Source organism: Polistes canadensis, unplaced genomic scaffold (genome assembly GCF_001313835.1).
Source record: "Polistes canadensis isolate GaletaPanama2010 unplaced genomic scaffold, ASM131383v1 scaffold_34, whole genome shotgun sequence".
NCBI classification, from domain to species: domain Eukaryota; kingdom Metazoa; phylum Arthropoda; class Insecta; order Hymenoptera; family Vespidae; genus Polistes; species Polistes canadensis.
Genome location: NW_014569581.1, coordinates 11,351 through 38,162, shown reverse-complemented (window position 1 = coordinate 38,162; position 26,812 = coordinate 11,351). Strand labels below are relative to the sequence as shown.

The following is a 26,812-nucleotide window of genomic DNA, read 5'->3' as shown; positions in this document are numbered from 1 at the left end:
ATTTTTTATATAAGTATTTAGTACTTTCAAGAAAAATCAAAACCGAAGCATGGATGAAGTTATTAGGAAGTGAAGATCTTAAAGTTAAGTCATAATTAATTTAAAAATATGTAAAAGAATTATTATTTTTAACAATCTCTATGTATTATATGCACATAAAAAACATAATTTCGTAATTAATTATCCATGTATATTTTTATTTATTTAATTTTTTTTTCATTTATTTAGACTTTAATTTTGAAATTCTTTAATATACCATCTGAGATGATGTTAACGATACAACTTTTGCCAACGGGTGCTATTATACCATCTCTTGGAATTCAACTGACCAGTCGAGTTAAATCTTCATATTTTATTAAACGTGAACATGTTAAAATTACTAAAGATAATTATAGAAAGATGATTATTCTTGGTGACATGGCACCAAAACCTATAGAAGAAGCAGCGACTTTGATAGAAGAAGTATTGATTTGTTAATAGTAATTTTGTCTCATATTATGCATATATTAATATATTTTCTTATGTTTATAGGTTTATTTACCAATTTTAACAAATCCAGTTAATCAGACAGGATGGCCTCTTGTCGCTAAGGAAGATGTGAAGAAACATATTCATGATCTTCGCAGTTTATTTCATCAAGTACATCGTATTCGTATAAATATACATTTTCAAAAAAATTTTACTGTAGTAATATTGTTATTATCCATAGTTATGTCTTATAGATAAAAGGAAAAATGTTTGACGAAACAATATTAGCAATGCCAATTGATATAGAAAAAATATTTGAAGAAGGATGGAAACAACAAGAAAGAGATGATGCACAATTTAATGTTAAGTTAAGAAGTAATATTGAAAGTATCATTAATAAGTGGACTTCACAAATAAACGAAATTCTTAATGATGAAAGAATACTTTTAAGTTCAGATTATCTATTGCCTAACAATGGTACGCTTTATATCTTGATTAAAACTGAAATACTCTTTCTTTTTAACAATATTAATATTTATGGATTTTTAGAATTGGAATTTTGGTCTAAAAGAATAAAAAATTTAGAATCCATCTATCAACAGATAAATGACCCTCGAGTTAAAAGAATTGGTTCTATACTTGAATTTATAGAAAGTCCATATTTCGATTACTTTAATAATATTTGTGAAAATGTTATCGCTGGTGAGTCCATTAAATTATGCATAACAATTATAGTTAAAATATTAATTAAATTTTAAAGATTTTGTATTCAGTAATACTTTTTTATTTATTTCAGCTATAGTCGAAGCACATGATATATGGGTACATTTAAAACCACTTCAATATTATTTTGATAAAATGCAGAGTATAGAGTTTAATGATATTCAACCATTATTAAAGCCATTAATGCATTGTGTTTGTTTATTATGGTCACATTCTAAATATTACTGCACTACTACACGTATTATTCGATTATTATCAATGATTTCTAATTTATTGATAGCTGAGGTATACTTTATTTTTATTCATAGTTTATAAATTAAATTTAGTTATAATAAAATTGTAACAGTATAATAATTAGTTAACAAAGTTTTATTTATCTTTTTTAGGCTGATAAATATTTGGATCAAAGTTCTTTATTTGAGGGTGACGTTGAAGATAATTTAAAACGATTGGGGCAAACGAAAATCATTATGATTTATCATCAAGATTTATTTCAAATTTTTCGGGATAAAATTGAAAATTATTTTAAACCACCAAATGAACCAGTCTTATGGAATTTTTATGACAAATTAATATTTTCAAGATTGCGTAAATTTGATCAACGTCTAAATGAATTACAGGTTCGATAAAGATTAATTTACTTTAAAAAAAAATTGATAAATAATATTATGTTTAATTATACTTTTTACTTTAGGCTTTCTTTGAGATAGTACAAGAATATCTTAAATTAGAAAGAATAGAAATAGCTGGATTAAAAGGAAGCATATTATACAATATGATATTTGAAATTTACGAAAATTTTGTTAAAATGTATCGTCAATTTGCTGACGCTCACTATAATGTTTTAATACCGGAAGATATGGGTTTTAGTAATGATTGGTCTACATTTAAAGTCAATGTAAATTTCTTTTTTATTTTTCAATTATTAGCATTTTATAAGTAATAAAATTCTTCTACAATTTTTTATACATTTTAGATAAAAATTATGGATAGAAAATTGGTTAACATATTCAATCAAGCATTTATGGAGTGTCATGACATAGAATCTATGTTCAGATTCATATGGATAATAGGAACTATCGCTAATCGGCCAATTTTAATGGAACAATTATGGCATAATTATAATAGATTGATTGAAATAATAAATAATGAATATGACAATATTAAGGTATTATATTATTATTATTATTTCAAACAATATTTATTATAAGATTTTATAAATAAAGAATATATACTCTATTATATTTCAATTTAGGTCATAATAGATCATTACTTTAACACAAATATAGAATCAGAAAATAATTTCGCAAATGAGAATTTACATTCTGTGTCTGAGCCTTTGTCTTTTTTAAATAATTTGAAACAACAAGTAAATTATCCCATTGAATGTGCAGCATTAGTAGATCATCCATTAATAATGTCCAAGATAAACCTCGATATAAGGGAAAAATATAATGAACTTAAGGTATAATATTAAAATATACAAGGGGAGAGTAAAATTAACAGGATATCAATTTTTAAAATTCTACATAGTTGTAGGAATCCATCATACACTGTGCAAGCAATAAGACACAATACTTAACCATTTCAAAGAAAACGAAAGGAGAAGTTTCAAATGCATTCTTATATACAGTTTATTTCAGAAAGAAAAATACATTTTTTAGTTAAAAATTTAATTTTTTATAATTTTATGGTTATCCACACTGTGTTAGCCTCAAAACTTTTCAACTCTCTTCGTGTTAAGCTCAAAACTTTTCAGCTCTCCTTGTTACAGGCTCAAAACTTTTCAGCTCTCAGAATGATAGGCTCAAATCTTTTCATCTCACCAATGTACATTTTTTTATAATTTCTTTTTCTTGAATTAAACTGTAGAAAATTTTTATTTTTCTATTTGAAACGAATTGGTATATAAGAATGCATGTGAATTTTTTCCTTTGTTTTCTTAGAAACAGTTGAGTATTCTTACTGTTTGCACATTGTATGGTCTCGATGACAACTGTATAGACTTTATAAAAAAGCGGTGTCCCAGCAACTTGGCTTTCTTCTTGTTCTTGTTAATTATTAAAACGATGGTTTTTGTTTAAGGCTCTCATAGATAATTTGGAACGTGAAATCTTTCTAAAATGGACAAGCATAATTCCAGAAAGATACGAAGAATATTTATTCAAACCTTTACTAAAAGTTGGTAACAAAAATTTATTAGAATTAAATTTTGATCCTGAATTGACGGCAGTATTACAAGAAATTCGTGATATTGTTATAATGAAGAAATCAGATATACCTGAAGAAGCTATCGAGCTACATAATAGAAGTACATTCTTTTTTGAAACCACTTGCAATTTGAATTTAATTCTCAATTGGTATGTATGTACTCATAAAAAAATATATATATGACATTAAATTATTAACATAATTTAATTTTATGATACTGTCTTTTTATTAAAGGTATAACTGGTTACAAAAAAACACTTCACCCGTTGAATATCAGTTGTTAAAGGATGAAGTAGAAGAAATAGAAAAATTAATAGAATTTGGTCAATTAAATTATAATTGGAATTCTATCGGTAATATCAACAAATATTGTGAACGTAAATTATCCTTCATAACTTAATATTAATTTAATTTATGATTGTAGAAGTACCGGAATACGTAGAACAATTATTAAATCTAATACAGAAATTGTATATTCGAATATTCAAAGTCCAGGAAAATATAAATGGTCTTTTAAAAATGATTTATTCCTGGGCATTGGTACCAATCCTTGAAAGGAAAGATTTAAAAGAAGAAAATCTTTTAGCGATCGGAGAACGCGAAGAAAAATTTGCTAAAAGATACCAAGAAATAGAACTTGTTGTTAAAGAATTAAATCGTGTTTTGAAAGAAAATTATAATCTTTTATTCGATTTAATGCCCGAATCTATATACGAAGAAAATGAAACAGACCTAAATGGTAGGTAAATCTAAAAACCCAAATAAATGTTACTACTAATATATTTTATTTCATTATGATTTATCAATTCTATTATATATATATATATATATAATTGAAACTTTTTATGTAGATGAACAAGAAGATAGAGCAGAGGATTTACCAATTGAAGAACTTCCTGAAACTAGGTGAATCATTTATACCTAATAAGAAAAAACTAATTCTTACTTATTTAATATATCTATTTAATAATAAATATAAAAATTCTTATAGTAAAGTATGTTAGTTTTATGCCTTTTTATAGGAGAATAAATGCAGATGAAACTATAGATTTAACAGAAGAAGAACTCATCGATGGTATGGAAGCCGAACAATCTGAAGTTGAATTAGATATTGAATTAACGGAAGAAGAAGCTGCATTACAAGCAGAACTTGAAGCTCAGCGTTTCATCAAATGGAAACCATATCTTGCATATGTTGATCATTTAATATACGAGGGTTTGGTTCAAACAATTTCTACAAGGTGTGTTTTAATATTATTTTATTAAATATATCTCTTTTAAGGCCTTATATATGTCTAGCAGCGCCAAAAATGCGCTAAAAAATAATTTTTTTAGTAGGGATAATAATAGAAATTAATAAAAATAAATAGTACACATTGTTTATTGGTATTTAAACTTTATAAAAAATTTTATTTCATTTTATTTTTACAAAAATTATTACTGTAAATACATTCTAATGCGTTTTACGTCACAAAATTTGCACTTTAATTATTTTTATAAAATTTTTAAATAAAAATATCAAAAATTCGGCTTGACAACTATAGAGAAAACGATTTCGAATATTTAAAAAAAAATTGCATCAAAAAATATTAAAAACTGTATGAGTTATCATGCCGACCGTGGCGAAAAAAGTAGTTTCGAAAAAAACGTATTTTTTTTTGCTCGAAATCGCGCGCAGCTAAAGCAAGAACTTTATCAATTTTTTTATTTGTTTTGTAAACTTGCGTGTAATCTCCCATTCCGGCTTTGTATTGTATGCCTTCCTTGTCGGTAATTAATTGTTTTTGTTTATTTTTTCCGCCGCTCCGAAAGTAATTAACAGTCAGCTGTCTCAAACAAAGGACAGCTACCTGCGCCCACCAAATTCTCGTCGGGCAGTCACATTTTCTACCATAACTTTGGATCTATGGAAATTTTAGCAATCGACTTTCACAGAAATAAACCTTAAACTATAGAGAACAACAATCCGTTTAAAAAAAAATCGATTTTTTTTAAATCCTGGATATATGTAAGGCCTTAATCCATAAAAAAATTAATTATATTAAAATTGATTACAGCTTATGTTATATTCTTGATGAAACTGATCCCGAGTGCAACGCTTGGCCACTGTTTGAAATTCAACTGTTTCTGGATAATTCCAATTTGGTATTTCAACCCTCTATTAATATCGATGATCCACATGGTTTTTACACTTTTTATGAAGATCTTTTATTAGACATAATGAAAATGAGTACATTAATTAAACGTGTAGATCCTGATATTGCCGAAGAGCGTCAGCACTATGGAGTATTTATTTATTATCTTTTAAAATATTCTTCAATTATATTACATCGATCTTTAAAAATTTTATTTTTTCTCATCAATGTAGATAGATATGACAGAAGAAGAAAATATAACTTTTATGTTAGAAGAAACATCCAATAGAATCAAACTAGGTTTATTCAAAGCAGAAGAGTATCTCCAAGTAAATCGTTAATATTTTATTAATAATATTATTATACTAAGCTTCCATAAGAAATGGAAAATATTTATTATATTTATAGACATTCAAATCTCTATCTTGGCTCTGGTTAGATGAAAAAAAAGAATACTTGGATTTATTTTTACGCTTCGGACGAAAACTCACCAAAGAAGAAAAAGATATAGTCAGTCGATTACCGAATATTCTACCTGATACTTTAAAAGAAAGGAAACCTAGATTAGAGGATTACAAAAGAGAAATAGATTTTTTCATGGATCTTTATAAAGAGTGCGATCAAATTAAAGATGAATGCGTTTTATTGTGTTGGCTCAGAATAGATTTAAAACCATTTAAACAAAATCTTCTTAATCTCATTTGTAAATGGGCTAACCTGTTGAAAAATCACCTTATGGATGGGGTTACTATAGAGTACGTATGACCCATATAGTCATTTTAATGTTTATTAAAATTAGTCATTGTATTATTATTTGTGTAGTCTGAAAAATTTGTCGATATTTTTGAACGAAGCTAGCAACAAATTTGCTCAACCTGTTAAAGAAGATGATTACGAGGGTTTATTAAAAACAATATATTTTCTTAAAGAAGTCAGAGATCGACAATTTGAAATTGACGATATGTTTGAACCTGTTAAAGTACGTATGTTTTTTTTAATTCATATTTATACGACTATATCCAATATTTTTATATCATCTTATGTATAAAATATATTACAGGAGACAATAGAACTTCTTAAAGAATATCAAGTTCAATTTGGCGAAGAAACATTTGATTGGCTAGTTGAATTACCAGAATTATGGACAATGGTTAAGAAACAAGCTGCACAAATAAAACAAGTTGTTGGACCCTTGATGTCTCATCAAATAAATTTATTGAATAAACGTCTAAATTATTACAACTTTAGACAGAAAAAGTTTCTATCCGATTTTCATACCAATGAAGTATTCAAGTAACATCATTTCATTTATATAATTATTTATTTTTTAATTGAAATTTTATTTTTTAATAAAAAATATTACTCTTCAGTTTCGATTGTACAAATGTCTACGAAAAATTAGATAATATAAATGTAGAAATAACTAAACTTGAAGATGAATTGAATGATCTCAAAGATACAGCCAACATTTTTGAATATCACATAGAAGAATTTAAACATATTGTTCAAGCTAGAAGAGAGTTAAAACTTATTAAGATGTTATGGGATTATATAAATATTATTGGAACAAGTTTAGATGAATGGAAAAAAACAATATGGAAAAAAATTGACGTGGAAGGAACGGATATTGAGTGTAAAAAATTTATTCGAGAGCTTAAACGTAAGTATGAGTTAAACACTCTTTCGAGATCGTGTTTAAAGATCGTGTCTGATATTTCATTCGTATTTCCCTTATACAATTTTTGGTATTAGAAATGAATAAGGATACAAGAAATTGGAGTTTATACATACAAATAGAAGGACAAGTAAAAAATATGATGTCATCGTTAAGAGCTGTATCAGAATTAAAGAATACAGCCATTAGAGACAGACATTGGTTACAATTAATGGCTGAGACTCAAGTACGTGATATAAATTATTTATTTGCTGTATTTAATAAACACATATAATATTTAATTGTTATATAATTACAGGTAAAATTTACTATGGATGACAAAACAACATTAGAAGATTTGATAAAGTTGGAACTTCATAAGTACGAAGAAGAAGTTAAAGAGATTGTAGATAAAGCTGTTAAAGAAATGGCAATGGAAAAAGTATTGAAAGAATTAAACAATACATGGGCTACCCTAGAATTTGGAAAAGATTTACATGAACGAACTAAACTTTACGTATTAAGGATTGACGAAGAGACAATAGATACACTAGAAGAAAATCAGGTTTAACTTGTTCTTATCTATCTATTACTATTATTATGTTAACTCCAATAATTTCTTTTTTTTTGAACATAGTGAATATAATGTGCCGTTTTAAATGCTTTTATAGGTTCAATTACAAAATATGTTGGGTTCTAAATATGTGGCATACTTTCTTGACGAAGTTGTAGATTGGCAACAAAAACTAAATAATGCAGATGCTGTGATAACCGCATGGTTTGATGTTCAACGTGCATGGATGCATTTAGAAAGTATTTTTATAGGCTCAGAAGACATTAGAAATCAACTACCTGAAGAATCTAAACTTTTTGAGAAGATAGATAAAGATTTTAAAGTAATTATTGGTCTATTTCCTTTTTAATTGATTTATAAATTCATTATTAATGAAAATAAAATAAATATATTTTTTATAGGATCTTTTAAAAGAAATATTAAGTACATTGAACATTATAAGAGCAACTAACAAACCTAAACTTCTTGAACGTTTAGAACAATTAGAAAAAGAGTTAAATATTTGTGAAAATGCATTATTCCATTATCTTGAAACGAAAAGGCTTGCTTATCCTAGATTTTATTTTGTATCCTCTGCAGATCTTTTGGACATACTTAGCAATAGTATGCAAATTTTATGACCAAATGATTTGAATTATTTTGATATGTTTATTGTACTTTATATAATAAAAATTAAATATTACAGGTAGCAATCCAGAATTAGTTTGTAAACATTTAGCAAAGTTATATGATTCTATTGCTACACTTAAATGGAAAATAGAACATGGGAAAACTACGAAAATAGCAAATGTCATGATAGCAAAAGATGGTGAAGAAATGGCTATACATGGAGATTGTGATTGTAGTGGAAAGGTATGTCCATCTATTTTAATATTTTTTAAAGAAAATATATTGTATTATCATAATAAATTATTATTTATCATAGGTTGAAATTTGGTTAAATCATGTTACGGATGCAATGAAAAGATCTGTGAGATATCATATTCAGCAAGCTGTTATTTCTTACGACGAAATGCCACGTGAAAAATGGATTATGGATTACAAAGCACAACCATCGTTATGCGGTACTCAAATATGGTGGACTACCGAAGTAAATATGGCATTTGCTAGATTGGAAGAAGGATTTGAAAATGCTCTGAGAGATTATTTGAAGAAACAAATAAATCAACTTAATGTTTTGATTACAATTTTATGTGGTGAACTTAATGAAAACGATCGACAGAAAATTATGACCATTTGTACGATAGATGTGCACGCTAGGGATGTTGTTGCCAAATTAATATCCATGAAAGCAGATAATGTATCAAATTTTCAATGGCAATCACAACTAAGGCACAGGTATAATTATTCGTAGAAATAATTAAATACTTATAGAGATAATTATATGAAATCTGCATTACAGATGGGATGATATCAAAGAAGATTGTTATGCGAATATTTGTGACGCTTGTTTTTTATATGCATATGAGTATTTGGGTAACGTACCGCGATTGGTGATCACACCATTAACAGATAGATGTTACATAACTTTAACACAATCTTTACATTTGATAATGGGAGGAGCACCAGCTGGACCAGCCGGTACTGGAAAAACGGAAACAACTAAAGATTTAGGAAGAGCATTGGGTCAAATGGTTTATGTTTTTAACTGTTCAGAACAGATGGATTATAAGGTAACTAGATAATATTGTAATTATAACTACTCATTTCTATATCGAAGAATAAACAATTTTATATATTATAGTCTTGTGGAAATATTTATAAAGGACTCTCACAAACTGGTGCATGGGGTTGCTTCGATGAATTTAATAGGATTTCCATAGAAGTTTTATCTGTGGTAGCAGTACAAGTTAAATGTGTGTTAGATGCCATCAAAGCTAAGAAAACAAAATTTCTATTTTTTGGAGAAGAGTTGATTCTTGTTGATTCGGTTGGAATGTTTATAACAATGAATCCTGGTTACGCTGGTAGAACAGAATTACCTGAAAATATAAAATCTTTGTTTCGGTAATTATTTTATGTGTGTATGTGTGTGTGTGTGGACTAGATTTAATTTTTTATTATATGTAAAATAATGGAGCAAATTGTTATTTTTTAGTCCTTGTGCTATGGTCGTGCCTGACTTTGAACTTATATGCGAAATTATGTTAGTAGCTGAAGGATTTCAAGATGCCCGTTTATTAGCTAGAAAATTCATAACGCTGTACACGTTATGTCGAGAACTTTTATCTAAACAAGATCATTACGATTGGGGTTTAAGAGCTATTAAGTCTGTTCTAGTTGTAGCTGGTAAATTGAAACGCGATGATCGTATGAGACCCGAAGATCAAGTATTAATGAGAGCACTCAGAGATTTTAATACACCAAAAGTAATAACTGATGATATCCCTGTTTTCATGGGATTGATAAGTAAATATAATAAATTGCGTAGCAATTCTTTTATTAATTGAATTTAAATATTAACAATAACATTTTAAAACGTTTAAAACTTCTCAGGTGATTTATTCCCAGCATTAGATGTACCAAGATTACGAGATATAGATTTTGAACAAATAATAAGAGGAGCTGCAGTTGATTTGAAAATGCAACCAGAAGATGGATTTATATTAAAAGTAAGTTACAATCCCAGGCATGTATAAATGCTTTTTTTTATAAATAAACATGTGATTTAAAAAATATTTCTTTTACTAGGTTGTACAATTAGAAGAACTTTTCAACGTTCGACATTCAGTTTTTATTGTAGGACTGGCTGGGACAGGTAAAACACAAGTATGGAAAACCTTATACAAAACTTATTATAATCAGAAACTTAAACCACATTACAATGATCTAAGTCCAAAAGCTGTAACTACTGATGAATTATTTGGTACCATAAACCCATCAACTAGGGAATGGAAAGACGGGTTTGTTTATAAATGTTTATTTGCCTTATTATTTGTGATTTATATTTTAATTATATTTAATATAAATATTATGTAGATTAATATCCATGTTAATGAGAGAACAAGCAAATATGTCGGGTGATGGTCCTAAATGGCTTGTATTTGATGGTGATATTGATCCTATGTGGATTGAATCATTGAATACTGTAATGGATGATAACAAAGTGTTAACATTAGCGAGTAATGAAAGAATTGCATTAACAAAACATATGCGTTTATTATTTGAAGTTTCACATTTAAGGTAATATTCAATAAATAAAATTAAATATTATTATTAATTAATAAAAATATATAAATAATCATATTTTGTGATTCCTTAATCGTAGAACTGCAACACCAGCTACTGTATCTAGAGCAGGTATCTTATATATAAATCCACAAGATTTGGGTTGGAATCCGTAAGTAATTTTTAAAATATATTTAAAATATATATTAAATATTTATTATTGTTTTTTAGATACGTTATGAGTTGGACAGATACAAGAGACAGTTCAGAACGAGCAAATTTAGCTATATTATTTGATAAATATGTTCCAGTTTCATTAGAAATTTTGAAGTTTAAGTTTAAGAAAGTGACTCCTATACCAGACATATGCCATTTACAAATGCTTTGTAATTTACTTGATTGTTTCTTGGTGAAAGAAAATGTACCTCCAGAATGTCCTAGGGAATGGTAAAAAACTTGGAATTATTTTAAAAATAATTATATGCAATATTGTCTTATCTTGTGCCTGCAATTTATAAAAAGGTATGAGCTGTATTTTGCGTTTGCTTGCATTTGGGCCTTTGGGTCGTCAATGTTTGAAGATCAATTAAAAGATTGGCGAGAAGAATTCAGTAAATGGTGGCAAAATGAATTCAAAAGTGTTACGTTTCCTTCAACTGGTACTGTCTTTCACTATTTCATAGATACAGAAACAAAAAGGTGGCTGCCATGGGAAAGTAAAGTAACATCCTTTGAATTGGATATGGATATTCCTATTCAAGTGTGTATCAAATTTTACTCATTTGTATATTGAATTGAAATTGATAGACAAATTTGTTAAATATAATTTACAATATATATACATAGATTAAAAAATGTTTATATTATAGGCATCTCTTGTATCTACGGGGGAAACCGTGCGTTTACGTTTTTTTATAGATATGTTAATGAAAAAAAAATTACCAGTTATGCTAATTGGAAGTGCTGGATCTGGAAAGAGTATCATTGTTGCTGACAAATTAGCAACATTGCCAGATAATTATAATATGGCAAATGTTCCTCTAAATTATTATACAACATCTGGTAAGTTATGTTGCACAACAAAAGTTATCTCCAAAAATTTTAGTGTGTAATATTATGTAAGTTTGATAAATATTTTTCTTAGAAATGTTACAAAGAATATTAGAAAAACATCTAGAAAAGAAGGCTGGGCGAAATTATGGTCCACCTGGTACAAAACTTTTAGTTTATTTTATAGATGATATGAATATGCCAGAAATAGATACTTATGGAACTGTGCAATCGCATTCACTGATTAGACAATACATGGATTATGGACATTGGTAAATTTATATGAAATTAAACATGGAAATTATGAATACAGTATGTGGCAAAACAACCAGTACTGAAATTACAATCTACTATGAATGGAACCCTAACACAATGCGCGCATATATATTTAATAATACTTTTATTTAGGTATGACAGAGAGAAATTAACATTAAAAGATATACATAATACTCAATATGTTTCTTGTATGAATCCAACAGTAGGAAGCTTCACAATAGATCCACGTTTGCAAAGACATTTTGCTGTATTTGCTGTTAGGTAAAATAAATATACTTATTAATATTTATATATTAAATTCCCCATACGCTTTTTCTATGCATTAAATTGCTAATAGTTTCCCACATCGTGATGCATTGGAAACAATATACAGTCAAATGCTTGAACAACATCTAACTAATCCACAAAATAAAATTAACGTGACTGTTCAAAAAATGACAGAACCAATAATTAATACAGCACTGAGTCTTCACAATAAAGTAGCAACAACATTTTTACCAACTGCTATCAAGTTTCATTATATATTTAATTTAAGGGATTTATCAAATATTTTTCAAGTAAAAAAAATCAATCAATCATAGTATCTTCTCATAATAAAATTATGTTATTCAAATAAACGATAAATTAATTTTTATATTTTTCAGGGCATACTTTTCTCTACTGGTGATACAATTCCAATGCCGAATCATCTAGTGAGATTATTTGTTCATGAATCGACGCGAGTATATTCAGATAAATTAGTTAATTTTGAAGACAAGAACATGTTTGAACAATTGTTGGTAGAAGTACTTCGTCAAAATATACCAGTAATTAAAATTTAATTTTCTTTTCTTTACTAATCTTTAATATGTGGTCTTGTGTTTAATATAAAATCATATTTAGGAATTTGATGAGAAGATAGTACTTTCTAAACCTGTAATATATTGTCATTTTGCTGAAGGAATTGGAGAGTCTAAATATATGCCGATCAAAGATTGGAATCAGTTAATTAAATTACTCGATGATGCATTATTGAGTTATAATGAATTGGTAATGGATTACTTTATTAAATATTAATATTAATTCGACTTAATGATATTTTTCTAAATATATACATTTGTATAACAGATATCGGCAATGAACTTGGTGTTATTTGATGATGCAATGTATCATGTATGTCGTATCAATAGAATATTAGAATCGCCAAGAGGAAATGGATTGTTGGTTGGTGTGGGAGGTAGTGGAAAACAATCTTTATCGCGTTTAGCTGCATTTATATCAGCGTTAGAGGTACGTTTAACAGAATATCCTGATACATTTTAAATTAATAACAATACAATGTGAACAATGCTAATTTTATTCTTAAACCTAGGTATTCCAAATACAATTGACAAAAGATTATTCCCTAAGCGATTTAAGAACCGACTTAGCTACACTTTACTTAAAAGCTGGTCTTAAGAGTATAGGTATCGCTTTTTTAATGACCGATTCGCAAATTGCTCAAGAAAAATTTCTTGTCGTTATAAACGATATGTTAGCATCTGGAGAAATTTTAGAATTGTTTCCAGACGAGGAAATTGATAATATCGTTAATGCCGTACGAAATGAGGTATCGTTTAAATAAACGATAACTTTTTCTAATTCTTTAGATAAGATTAATTGTTAATGTTTTGTTCGTGTACTAGGTAAGGCAAACAGGACAACTTGATTCCAAAGAGAATTGTTGGAAATTTTTCATAGATCGTGTTCGTAAATTTTTGAAGTGTTTACTTTGTTTTTCACCGGTTGGTGCAACTTTAAAAAATAGAGTTAGACAATTTCCAGCTATTGTTAATTGTACATCAATTAATTGGTTTCAAGACTGGCCTCAAGAAGCACTGGAATCTGTTTCTGCCAGGTTTTTAGAGGTATTATATATATTAGAGGTAGATTAGTAAAGACCTAGGTATTAGGTATTAGAGGTTTTTATTTAATAATATTTATTATATATATTATTTAATAATAATAATAAAATAAAATTAATAATAGTATTTATTTCATAATTTAATAGGAACTTAATGAGTTACCCCAAGAATATAAAAAGTCTGCTTCCTTATTTATGTCTTTTGTTCATACGATTGTAAATGAAACATCGAAATTATATCTTCAAAATGAGAAAAGGTATAATTATACAACGCCCAAATCGTTTTTGGAACAAATTTCTTTATATTCTAAATTATTGAGAGAAAAAACATTTGAAGTTCAAAATATAATTACACGACTTCAAAATGGTTTAGAAAAGTTGGACAGCTGTGCGGAAGAAGTAATTTTATTCAATTGAAGATATCAGTGAAAGAATAATCTTTCAATTCTTTTTATAAGATTCTCATATTTTTCATCCCTTAGGTAGATAAACTAAAAACTGTGCTTGCGATACAAGAAGTAGATTTAAAGAAGAAGAATGAAATAGCTGATCAAATTTTACAAGAAGTACAAGAGGAGAACACTAAAGCTGAAGTTGAGAAAGCTTTTGGTGAGAGAGAAATTCAAATTATATTCACGTAAATATTTAATTAAATAATTAATCACAAATATATATTTTTTTATTTGTAGTGTCTAAAGAAGAAATGAAAGTTGCTGAAATAAAAGAGACAGTAGCTGAAAGACAAAAACGTTGCGATGAAGATTTAGCCAAGGCAGAACCGGCTGTAAAACAAGCTGAAGCAGCATTAGATACTTTGAATAAGGTAAATATATTATTATATAATTTGTGGTAAAATACAATGATATTTATAATAAAAAATAAAACGACATTTAATTTCAGAGTAATTTGACAGAGTTGAAATCTTTTGGTGCACCACCCGAAGCAGTTACAAAAGTTGCACAAGCAGTATTGGTATTATTTTCACCGAGAGGTCAAATACCGAAAGATAGAAGTTGGAAAGCATGTAAAGTGATGATGGGATCTGTAGATGCATTTCTTACAGCACTGCATAATTATGACAAAGAAAATATTCATCCTGAAATTGTTAAAGCTATTCAACCTTATATCACTGACCGAGGTATAGAACAATAATCAGCTACAAATTTATATTACTTTACACTATAAATTTATATAATTAATATTTAGATATATAATTTATTAAATTATTCCTTTTTTTTATAACGTATAGAATTTGAACCAGAACTCATTTATTCGAAATCTCAAGCAGCTGCAGGCTTATGCAGTTGGGTAAAAAATATAATGGTGTTTCATTACATCAATGAAACTGTCAAACCTCTAAGAGCTGCTCTTTCCCAAGCTAATGCCGAACTCAAAGCTGCAATGGATAGATTAAATTATTTAAGAAGTCGTTTGAATGTAAGTTAACAAACAAAAAACAAGCGGATGTTATTTAATATCATTATGCATATTGTATATATGTAGGAACTTCAAAAAGTATTGGATATTCTTAGTGAAAAAATGGAAATAGCATTGGCAGAAAAACAAAGGTGTCAAGATGAAGCAGATTCAACAACTTTAACTATAGATCTTGCTAATAGATTAGTCAATGGTTTAGCTTCAGAAAAGATACGTTGGACTGAAACTTTAGAAATGTAAGTATATATTTTTTACATTTACCGTAAAATAATTTCTTGAATCATTATAAAGGTTGAAAGCGTCAGGAATTACTGTACCCGGTGATGTATTACTTGTAACAGCATTTATTTCATACATGGGTGGTTTTACGAGAAAATACAGATTAGATTTACTTAATATACACTGGCTACCTTACTTCGATAAGTTAGAAATCAGTATTCCACGAACACCTGATCTAGATTTATTATCATTAATAACAGATGATACTCAAATTGCTCAATGGAACAATGAAGGTATTTATGTGCATATTATGTGGGGTGTCTCACATAACTTTTTTCACGATTTTTCAAAGTACTTGCGATAACTTAACAAAAAAATACTTTAAACAAAAGTTGATCTGTTTTTAATTAATTATACATTGCAATAAAAAAAAGTTCGAACAAAATTTATTTTTTTATGTTTTTTAAGGCTACCTTCATTTTTTTAAATGGCATATAGTATTTTTGACTTAGGATTACCTGCTGATTCAATGTCAGCAGAAAATGCGACAATACTTACAAATTCAAGTAGATGGCCATTAATGATTGATCCACAATTACAAGGAATCAAATGGATTAAGAATAAATATGGTGACGAGCTCAAAGTATTACGATTAAGTCAACGCAACTATTTGGATGTGATTGAACTTGCTATTACTAATGGACAAGTTGTTTTATTAGAAAATATTATGGAAACAATTGATGCAGTATTGGATCCAGTTCTAGGCCGAGTTCTTATCAGGAAAGGACGGTATGCAAAAACTTGTATGTATCTAAAATTGGTAAAAAAATATTTTCTTTTTCAGAGCCTTAAAAATAGGAGACAAAGAAGTGGATTATGATCCAAATTTTAGACTTATATTGCAGACCAAATTGGCAAATCCACATTATAAACCAGAAATGCAAGCACAAACTACAATTATTAATTTTACTGTTACAAGAGATGGCTTGGAAGAACAATTATTAGGTGAAGTAGTCAAAGCTGAACGACCAGATTTAGAAAGTACCAAAAGCGAACTTACTACTCAGCAAAATACATTTAAAATTACATTGAAAGTATTGGAAGATGACTTGTTACATAGGTAAATATTTTATGAACGTGTGTGTATATATGTTTTTTTGAAAGAAATATTTATATTTAATTGCTTTAACTAGATTATCTTCAGCTGGACCTGATATTTTAAGCGATATTACTCTTGTTGTGAATCTTGAAACAACTAAAAAAACAGCTGCTGATATTGAAATTAAGGCAGCTGAAGCTAAAGAAACTGCCATTAAAATAGATATGGCACGAGAATTATATCGTCCAGTTGCTGCCAGAGCTAGTCTTTTATACTTCATTTTAAATGAGCTTCATAAAATCAATATGTTGTATCAATTTTCTCTAAAGGCATTTAGTATAGTATTTGAAAATGCTATTAAGTTTGCAGAATTAGCTGACAGTGTCGAAAAACGTGTTTCGTATTTAATAGACAGTATAACGTATTTAGTATATGTGTATACTAGTAGAGGATTATTTGAAAGTGACAAAATTATATTTCTTTTTCAAATGACAATACAGGTAAGTGAATATAATCATAGTTTATATAACTAAACTCTCCATTTATATATAACAATTATTTTTGTTAAATTATAGATTTTATTGCATATGAAAGAAATATCTTTAGTGGAAGTAGATTTTATTTTACGATTTCCTTACATTCCCTATCTCCGAAGTCGTGTTGACTTTTTGGATAATAAGAATTGGGGTGGTATAGTATATTTAAGTGGAATGGACGCATTTCAACATTTAGATCGAGATCTGGAAGGTGCATCTAAACGATGGAAGAAAATTGTTGAATCAGAAACACCAGAAAAAGAACGTTTTCCACAGGAATGGAAAAATGTAACACCATTACAGAGATTATGTATGATCAGATGTATGAGATTAGATCGTATGACTTATGCTATACGGTAAACGATTATGTCTATATACATATTTTTTACGCACCAATTTACTAGATAATTTGAGAACTTTTATTTTTATTTTATACCAGTTTATTCGTAGAAGAAAAATTAGGCCCGAAATTTGTTCAATCCAGAGCTTTACCTTTCGAAAAATCATACGGAGAAACAAGTTCAATAACACCAGTGTTTTTCATCCTTTCTCCTGGTGTAGATCCATTAAAAGTATGTGATATGTTTTATTAAATATAATATACATATTAAAATAATATTTATCCTAACAATAAAAAACAATTTATCTTCATAGGATGTAGAAAACCTAGGACAAAAATTAGGATTTACATCGGATGGTCAAAATTTCCATAATGTGTCATTAGGTCAAGGACAAGAACCTATCGCTGAAAAAGCTATGAGTATTGCAGCAGCTGAAGGACACTGGGTCATATTACAAAACATCCATCTTGTACAAAGTTGGTTACCAAAATTAGAAAGAAAAATAGAACAACTTACAGAAAATCCTCATGATAATTATCGTCTATATATGAGTGCTGAACCTGCTTCTGATCCTTCTCTCTCAATTATACCACAAGTATTTATCAAGTACAAAAGAACATTTATTTTATATCAGTGATATATTAATACATTCGGATTTTTTTTTCAGGGTATATTAGAATCAGCTATTAAGATTACAAATGAACCTCCAACAGGAATGCATGCTAATATACATAAAGCATTGGATAATTTTTCACAAGAAACATTGGACTCGTCTACTAAAGAAACGGAATTTAAAGCTATCTTATTTGCTTTATGTTACTATCATGCTGTTGTTAACGAACGTAAAAAATTCGGCGCACAAGGATGGAATAAAGTATATTTAATATATTTCATTTTTTTAACCCTTTCGCTACGGCAGTGTGCTCCGTCGAAATGACACCGCTGTACGGACCACCGTGCCGCCGGAGTAGCGGCACTGAACGGAGCACTGCGCCGAAAAATGTCTCTCCGGTCAAGTAAAGAAAAACCGAGTTAATTGTGTTTCTTGGCCAAAAACTTGATATAATGGTAACTCGACGACGCTGAATCGAATGGTGCTAATTTTTTTGCTATTGGATCAGGAGATCTTTGAGAAAAAGGGTAAAAAAGGGTTAAAAAGCCTAGAAATATCCATTTCTTTTCTCACTCGCACTCGCATTCACGACCGATAGACCCTAAGATAACGCACATTAGCTCGCTCGCGTGTAACTACTCCTAAAATCAATTTTACCAATATTTCTCGCTTATTTTTGCAAATACAAAGATACACCTTAGAACATTTTTTATGTATTTTTCAATTCTCAACAACTTTTGTTTAAAAATTTTTTTGATTAAATGCCTAGATTCTAAGATATGGCTTTTTTTACCCTTTTTACCCTTTTTCTCAAAGATATCTTGATCCAATTGCAAAAAAAATTAGCACCATTCGATTCAGCGTCGTCGAGTTACCATTATATCAACTTTTTGGCCAAGAAACACAATTAGCTCAGTTTTTATTTAGTTGAGCAAACTAGCAGGCAGATGATGTCGCCCATAGGCGACGCTCGTACACACAGGACGTCGCACGGATGTCGCCTATAGGCGACGCTCGTAGCGAAAGGGTTAATAATGAATCGAATTTTATTAATTGTTCTTTTTATGTTATTTTATTATTTCAGTCTTACCCATTTAGTGTCGGTGATTTGACCATTAGCGTTTCAGTATTATTAAATTATTTAGAAAATAATGTTAAAGTACCATGGGAAGATCTTAGATATTTATTTGGAGAAATAATGTATGGTGGACATATCACTGATGACTGGGACAGAAGATTATGTAAAACATATCTTTTAGAATACTTACAACCTGAACTCGTTGAAGGGGAGTTGTATTTAACACCAGGATTTTTAGTACCGCCTAATAGTGATTATATGGCATATCATCAATATATTGATGATTATTTACCCGCTGAAAGTCCTATTTTATATGGACTTCATCCAAATGCTGAAATAGGTATATCTATTAATTACTAAATATGTATATATAAAATATATAAAATAAGGATACTAAAATAATACTTAAAATGTTTTATAGGATTTTTAACAGCAACTGCAGAAAATCTTTTTAGAACCCTTATAGAAATGCAACCAAGAAATGTTGTTGAAACCACTAAAGGAGGTTTTTCAATGGAAGATAAAGTGAAGTATACTATAGAGGATTTACTGGATAGACTTCCCGAAGAATTTAATATACCAGAATTAATGAATAGGGTGAATCACGAAGCCTATATACAAGGAGAACGAACGCGATACGCGTTCTCGTCGAATTTGTGTCGTTGAAAATGAGGAAATATCGGGTACGATAATTCTCCACGACGGTGGCGGTGGTGTTCGGGAGTTCAGATTTTAGTACGTGTGTTGTGTGTGGTACAACTATATATATTTGAAGAATCTGACCCATCGAATCGACGCGCTCTCTAGTGGTAATAGAAATCATCTTTTCATAATGCATATACATAGACACATTTATAACTGCGTTCGTTCTCCTTGTATATAGCTTCGTGGGGTGAATATGAAAATTCATCATTTAATTATATTTATTATTTAAATATTAAGAATTATTTTCAAATAGAGATATTTATTTTCCAGGTGGAAGAACCTACTCCATATATTATTGTTTCTTTTCAAGAATGTGAACGAATGAATATATTATGTAATGAATTAAAAAGATCTCTTGGAGAATTAACACTTGGATTAAAGGTATTCATTAATTAAATTAAAGATCATTTATCATACATATTAATTTAAATAATTTTCTGTTTCATTTAATTGTTACAGGGTGAACTTACAATTAGCCCTGATATGGAAGTCTTACAAGATCATATATTTATTAATTCTGTTCCACCATTATGGGCTAGATTAGCTTATCCTTCAAATCTTAGTTTAAGTAGCTGGTTTACCGATATGCTAAACAGAGTTGGAGAACTTGCTAGTTGGACGTCAGATTTTAATGTAAGAAATTTATTTTATATTTTACAGCTTGTGCGACAAAACAAACAGTACTGAATTTCATCCATGTCTCATGCTCGTTGTGATCAAGGGTTGCATTGTACATTCAGTATTTTTTGTTCTACTACTTACTGTATTCTATGATTGTTACGGTTATACACATTAATATTGAAATATTTTTTAATAGCTTCCTTCATCAGTTTGGCTAGGAGGATTCTTTAATCCTCAATCATTTCTTACTGCAATCATGCAACAAACTGCACGTAGAAATGAATGGCCTTTGGATAAAATGTGTTTACATTGCGAAGTAACTACAAAACAAAAAGAAGAAATCACGTAAGGAAATCTCATTTATATTATTGGTGCTCTATATTTTTTATTTAATTTTTTTTCATAGCTCACCACCACGTGAAGGTTCTTACATTAATAGTTTATATATGGAAGGTGCTCGTTGGGATATTGAAACAGGTGTAATCACGGATGCACGTTTAAAAGAATTGTTTCCTTTAATGCCAGTAGTATACATTAGAGCAATCACACAAGATAAGCAAGATCTTAAAAATATGTATGAATGTCCAGTTTACAAAACAAGAAGTCGTGGTCCAACTTACGTTTGGACGTTCAATTTAAGAACTCGAGACAAACCAAATAAGTGGATTCTTGCTGGTGTCGCAATTGTACTTCAAATTTGAACGTATATTTCTATATTTTTTGAAATAGTTTCATGTGTAAATAGAATGACTTTATTATAAAATGTTCAGCTATATAAACTTATTTTCTGATTACTGTTTAATAATCATTCATCTTATTTCGAAATTAATATTTTCTAATTGTTTTTTTCGGAATTTTTCTTAGCTACTGTAAATGTGTTTTTTAACAACATTGTAACCGTCATAGGACCTACACCACCTGGTACAGGTGTTATATATCCTGCAACCTTTTTCACTTTTTCATAATCCACATCTCCAACAAGGATATTTTTATTACTACTTTTGTCTTTGACTCTATTAATTCCAACATCAATTACACATGCTCCAGGTTTGATCATATCTTCTGTAACTAAATCAGGAATACCAACTGCTACTACTACTATATCAGCAAGTCTTGTCATTTGTTTTAATTGTTCAGAAGGAGTATTGATGTGGCAAATTGTCGTTGTCATGTCTAATCCACCCGTTTCTCCTACGAAAATCAAATTTAAAGCTGCAGCTCTTTGATCTTAACATAAAAACAATAATTTGATTTTAATCTAGATATTAATACCTGCACCATCCGCATGTAGTAACAGAGCTATTGGTAAACCAACATGTTTTGATCTTCCTATCACAACTGCATGCTTTCCAAAGGTTTCAACATTTGATCTTACTATTAACTCTTTTACACCCAATGCAGTTGCCGGTATAATACCTTTACGATCCAATGTCAAATTTCCTATATTTTCTAAATGAAAACCATCAACATCTTTTTTGGATGATATTGCTTGACACACTTCTTTCTCATCGAGATTCTTTGGCAATGGTAATTGCACGATAATCCCATCTACCGATGGGTCTTCATTCAAGTTATTTATATTTTCCAGTAACATTTTTTGAGTTGTGTTTTCATCAAGATTAATTGTGTAATTTTCTATACCTAAACAATCAATTCATAAGTAATAAATCATTAGCATTAAATTTCTTCATACTTTTAACAACGTATATTACCTACGAAATTTGCAGATTCTATTTTTCTTTTAACATAAGCTTGGCTGGCAGGATTCCCTCCTACAAGAATAGCTACTAACTTTGGTTTCTTATTGCCTACACTTACCCAAGCATTGATGTCTTTTTTTAATTCCTCCTTAATTTGATTTGAAATTTTATTTCCATCTATTATAATCGCACCGTATCTATAAAATCATAATTAATTTCTTAATCCTTTATTTAACTAATTTCTTTACCCTTAAAGTATTTTACGCAAGCTCCAGATTTGATCATGTCTTCTACATATAACTAAACCAGAAATGTCAATTGCTACTACTACTGAATCAACAAGTATTGTCATTTTTGTTAAATTTCAACAAAGGGTTAACTATTTTTAGTTTATAACCTCTAAATGAATATTTAAACAATATTACCTTATTTTAGTACACAAAATAAATATATAGAAAGAAAAGCATCTTTTAAATGAAACTTTGCGCTCTGAACAAAATATAAATTCTAACAGAATGCATTTTTCATATAAAAACTTGTTCAATTGTCAAATTAAATTATTTTTTGTTTTAATACGTACTTCTTTTTTAATTATTGTTTACATTATTAATAACATCCTTAATGATAAATTAAATTTTAAATCTAATATTAAGAGTGACCAATCTATAATAATAAAATTATAATGTATATTCTTGAAACATAATTACTTACAATAAATTCGAAGTGTGCAATTGTTTATTAAATAATGTAGATTTGTTAAACAGTAGTTTTCTTAAAGAAAACATTTTATTTGAAAATAAAAAACGTATAACAAATATTGACGATGGAATTATAAAAGCACACGATTATATGTAATCGCAATGCGTATAAAAAAAACTAGGAATAATTGTGGGCTTATAAACGATTTATTATCTCATTTTCGTAATAATTCGATAGGAATTCTTATCAAAACATCTTCACCTGAGATATAATTGTGTACACATTTCAAAAATATTGTGAAAGTATTGATAAATCGAGTATAACAGGTGAGAGGTAGTGGTGTGGTGGTAGTGAAAGGCACTACTCACACGTTTTACTTCTTTTTTTAAACAAGTTTTTTTCAAGTTTCACTTAAATGTTTCCACAGGAAATATTCTTTTAGGGAATAACCTGATCTAATAAATATATATTTATGTAGTTATCTTTAAGAGTACTTAAAAATTCTTAAGAATTCACGTGTTTTCGATAGTAAGATATTGTAACCTTAAATTTCGTTTAAAATTATAGCAAGATCGATCAAGTATGTAAATAAAAAGAAAACATTAATACATACACGTGGTAGAAAAATTAAAATGAAATGTAATTATAAATTTAGATTAACACGTTCCGTACCGATTCATTTTCGTTCGACTTTTTATTCAAGCCATTTGCTGTTTTGACGTATTAAATAAATATGCCTGTGTATACCACCGGTGGTATACGTGGCCTGAGTGGAAAGTCTAACGTGTACCATCGGTAGTACGCATGACACGAAACGTGTTAAATGATTTCGTTACATTTTATTAAAAAATGTATATATTTACTTTATATTTACAGAGTGCAAAAAAGATATTTAATTCTAAAATTTATTAATATCAATTATAAAGATCCCATAAAGATATATAACCATTTAATCCTACAGCAGCCATTAAACATTTACAATCATATGATTGTATTTTTTTATGCGAATAAACTATATCGTACACAATATCTGTATATTCATTAATTACTGCTAAGCATTGCAACTTTTTCCAAGCATATAATCTAATACGACCGTTCCAACTACCAACAGCACAAATTTTTGTATCCGGTCTTAAACTTGTAACGGATGTACCAGGTGTTCTTAAAGTTATTTGGTCTTTATCTTCTAATTTGTTGGGTAATAAACTAAATATCTAGATTATAAAGAAGACATTCTATCATATCATATGATCCGATTTAAATATAATAATTATTACACGAAAATTTTACCTGCAATTTATTAGAAGGAAAACCAACTATTCCTTGCATATTTTTAGTTTCAAAGTCAAGAGTCATGGGGAAAGATTCAACATACATGCAATGAAGGACTTTTCTTGCTCTTATATCCCATAATGCAAGTAATCCAAGCTCATAAGCAATAAGAACTTGTTGATTTTCAGATGACAAGGGTTTTATAGCCATTACTTCACCTAAGTTTTTCCCACATGAGATTTGCTCGCAATTTAACATCGTGATCATATCTAAACTTTTGGTGGAATATAGTCCAATGTTAGAATTTTTAAGAGGAACGATGATAACATCTTCCGATAGTATTTGAGATCTGTAATCATGCAAAAATAACTTCAGATAAATTTAATTCCAAAATACTTTATTGATTTTAATCTACTCATTCTTTGATTATAACTGCAGAAACTAATCAAATACTGCATTTGTCTTTTAATAGAATCTATAGCAATTTACTTGTTAAGTGCAACCCTGGTAACTATGTCTTGTTTGATAAGCTTAAGAGTAAAACTGATACCAAAGATTTTATAATATTAACAATGTTTGTAAGCATACTAAAAAGCACAAAAATGCTCTCCTAAATTCTGAGAATAAGCAAAATACCGAAATCCATTGAACTTAAACTGAGTCAAGATCAAGTGTACTAGACAAATTAGCTCGTTTATAATACCAGTTAGATGACATTCATTATATTTTAGTAAATATTAGGTTGGTAATTAAGTGATTGCGGATTTTAAATACAAAAGATAATTCAAAATGTTTGCTGAAAAACATAACTTTATTCAATTAGGTACTGTCCGTTTTTGTCAATGACCTTTTGCCATCGTTCAGAACAGTGTCATAATTCCACATTCATAAAATTTCTGATCTTTGCTATCAAAAGACTGAATTAAATGTAATTTGTTTATCGATAAAATCCGCAATCACTTAGTTGCCAACCCAATATATATCTACATTGAACTTATTAAGTATTTAAATGATATACCTGCAGAAAGTATAGTTATCAAGATGAATTTCTCTATCTATTTCCCAATATGATTCAGCGGAATTATACATTTTGATACTACCAGATTTTTGTTGGACTAATAAATGGTTGTCATTCATATTAAGCATAGTTAAACAGGGATCTTTTCTTCCTACATGGAACTGTTTTTCAACCCTATTAGTCTGGAACAAATATGTAAATATAATATGATTGAAAAATTTGATGAATAAGAAGAAAATAAAATATTATTAAATATTTTATACATACAATAAATATGTTAAATCATTTAAAATATATTCTAAAAACACATATTTCATACCTCCAAATCCCAAATGTAAATATTGCCTGAAGAACAACCAGCATATAAATGTTCCCTGGTAGAAGTAAGATAAAATGAAAGGCAATGAACGGGTCCCATATTACTACGTAAAAAATACTTTGGTTCTGGTACCGTATTTTCCATTGTTAATTAATAATTTTTTATATTATTATCTACAAATAAAAATAAAAATATAAACTTGTTCCAAAATCTTCTTCGGTATAATAACAAACAGTACCGAAATAAAACTAGAGGGCATCGGATCGCATCGCATTACCTGTTTTACCACGCGAACGTTAACTATATATCGATTGAGTAGTATAACTTCAAAAATATTCAATAAAATTTTTAATTATAGTAAATATAAATGTGTGTGTGTGTACATAGAAAATCATTTCGCACAAGTATAAATTCTTAATCAAACAAAAATCTATAAATTATTGAATATAAATCAGTTTTCAAATTATGTTTTATCATTATTTTAATTAAGGGGGGGGGTAAGGTATTTAATTTTTTTTTTTTCGATTTTTTGAAAATTTTTTAGGTGAATATACCATATTTCAGGAATATTCTATGAAAATTTCAAGTCGATCTGAGAAAAATTGACGGAGATACAGCAGTTTTAGTATGCTTTATATTACAAAAAAAGGATTAATTGAGCAGAAATCAAACTACGCTTCAAAGCAAAGAAGGTCGGTTTAGCCGTAAACAAGAGCATCAACGAATTCTGGACATCTCTGATGACAGTTCCATAATGTACGGACGCGGAATTGACGACTCTATTTAACTAAAAAAAGAAAATACATCTTTATTTATGATGAATTTTGAAATTTCTCAATGTCAAACTTTAAATCGATTTTCTCACAACTTGCTTTTTAAAAGTCGATGGACACTGTCACTCAAAATCTATTAAACCGATCGATTTGATTTTTTGCACACTTTTTCTACACATATTAAGCGAGGTAACGCTGTCGAGTCTTTTTCTTTTTTTAATTTTAAGTATTTTTTATGTTG

The 26,812-nt window shown here is 28.5% G+C and overlaps 2 protein-coding genes across 4 annotated transcripts; one reads left to right on the top strand and one right to left on the bottom strand.

Annotated features, from left to right (window-relative positions):
- The first annotated feature begins 267 nt into the window (after positions 1-267).
- Positions 268-21,592, top strand: LOC106784362 (dynein beta chain, ciliary). Its single transcript, XM_014743808.1, has 64 exons — positions 268-462; positions 532-639; positions 723-945; positions 1,018-1,170; positions 1,265-1,476; positions 1,578-1,811; positions 1,886-1,952; positions 2,049-2,089; positions 2,168-2,359; positions 2,447-2,656; positions 3,277-3,502; positions 3,827-4,060; positions 4,254-4,308; positions 4,425-4,623; positions 5,416-5,688; positions 5,771-5,866; positions 5,946-6,292; positions 6,360-6,516; positions 6,598-6,830; positions 6,908-7,197; positions 7,290-7,438; positions 7,511-7,756; positions 7,863-8,087; positions 8,167-8,368; positions 8,451-8,617; positions 8,691-9,103; positions 9,168-9,438; positions 9,510-9,772; positions 9,864-10,174; positions 10,262-10,377; positions 10,457-10,668; positions 10,745-10,948; positions 11,034-11,105; positions 11,165-11,380; positions 11,456-11,693; positions 11,803-11,995; positions 12,078-12,255; positions 12,392-12,520; positions 12,597-12,816; positions 12,904-13,065; positions 13,142-13,288; positions 13,367-13,528; positions 13,611-13,847; positions 13,924-14,145; positions 14,289-14,540; positions 14,624-14,750; positions 14,831-14,964; positions 15,042-15,279; positions 15,391-15,578; positions 15,645-15,814; positions 15,870-16,090; positions 16,310-16,586; positions 16,642-16,917; positions 16,991-17,396; positions 17,472-17,788; positions 17,872-18,004; positions 18,087-18,368; positions 18,441-18,647; positions 19,471-19,804; positions 19,886-20,061; positions 20,440-20,550; positions 20,629-20,802; positions 20,987-21,135; positions 21,197-21,592. The coding sequence occupies exons 1-64, from the start codon at positions 268-270 to the stop codon at positions 21,489-21,491; spliced, it is 13,167 nt and encodes a 4,388-aa protein (XP_014599294.1). The 3' UTR covers positions 21,492-21,592.
- LOC106784398 (bifunctional methylenetetrahydrofolate dehydrogenase/cyclohydrolase, mitochondrial) lies at positions 21,283-26,033 on the bottom strand. 3 transcript variants are annotated; one of them, XM_014743871.1, is made up of 5 exons: positions 25,799-26,033; positions 25,480-25,661; positions 24,480-24,810; positions 23,803-24,403; positions 22,503-22,687 (listed from the first exon to the last, which is right to left on the bottom strand). In XM_014743871.1, exons 1-4 carry the CDS (start codon positions 25,940-25,942, stop codon positions 24,104-24,106), a joined length of 957 nt encoding a protein of 318 aa, XP_014599357.1. In that variant the 5' UTR covers positions 25,943-26,033; the 3' UTR covers positions 22,503-22,687; positions 23,803-24,103. The 3 variants fall into 3 exon arrangements, with proteins under 3 accessions (XP_014599359.1, XP_014599356.1, XP_014599357.1); XM_014743873.1 differs by lacking the exons at positions 24,480-24,810; positions 25,480-25,661; positions 25,799-26,033 and adding exons at positions 21,283-21,981; positions 22,063-22,431 and having other exon boundaries at positions 23,862-24,072; XM_014743870.1 differs by lacking the exons at positions 23,803-24,403; positions 24,480-24,810; positions 25,480-25,661; positions 25,799-26,033 and adding exons at positions 21,283-21,981; positions 22,063-22,431; positions 23,202-23,784.
- Between the last annotated feature and the right edge of the window lie 779 nt (positions 26,034-26,812).

Coding starts and splice junctions, on each gene's coding strand:
- LOC106784362 (XM_014743808.1), top strand. CDS start 268: ATGTTAACGATACAACTTTTGCCAACGGGTGCTATTATACCATCTCTT. Junction 13,529..13,610: donor CATTTATATCAGCGTTAGAG/GTACGTTTAACA, acceptor TCTTAAACCTAG/GTATTCCAAATACAATTGAC. Junction 17,397..17,471: donor TTTTTCAAATGACAATACAG/GTAAGTGAATAT, acceptor GTTAAATTATAG/ATTTTATTGCATATGAAAGA.
- LOC106784398 (XM_014743870.1), bottom strand. CDS start 23,275: ATGTTTTCTTTAAGAAAACTACTGTTTAACAAATCTACATTATTTAAT. Junction 22,688..23,201: donor TTGCACACTTCGAATTTATT/GTAAGTAATTAT, acceptor ATGATTTTATAG/ATACGGTGCGATTATAATAG. Junction 21,982..22,062: donor ACTACATGCGGATGGTGCAG/GTATTAATATCT, acceptor TGATTTTCGTAG/GAGAAACGGGTGGATTAGAC.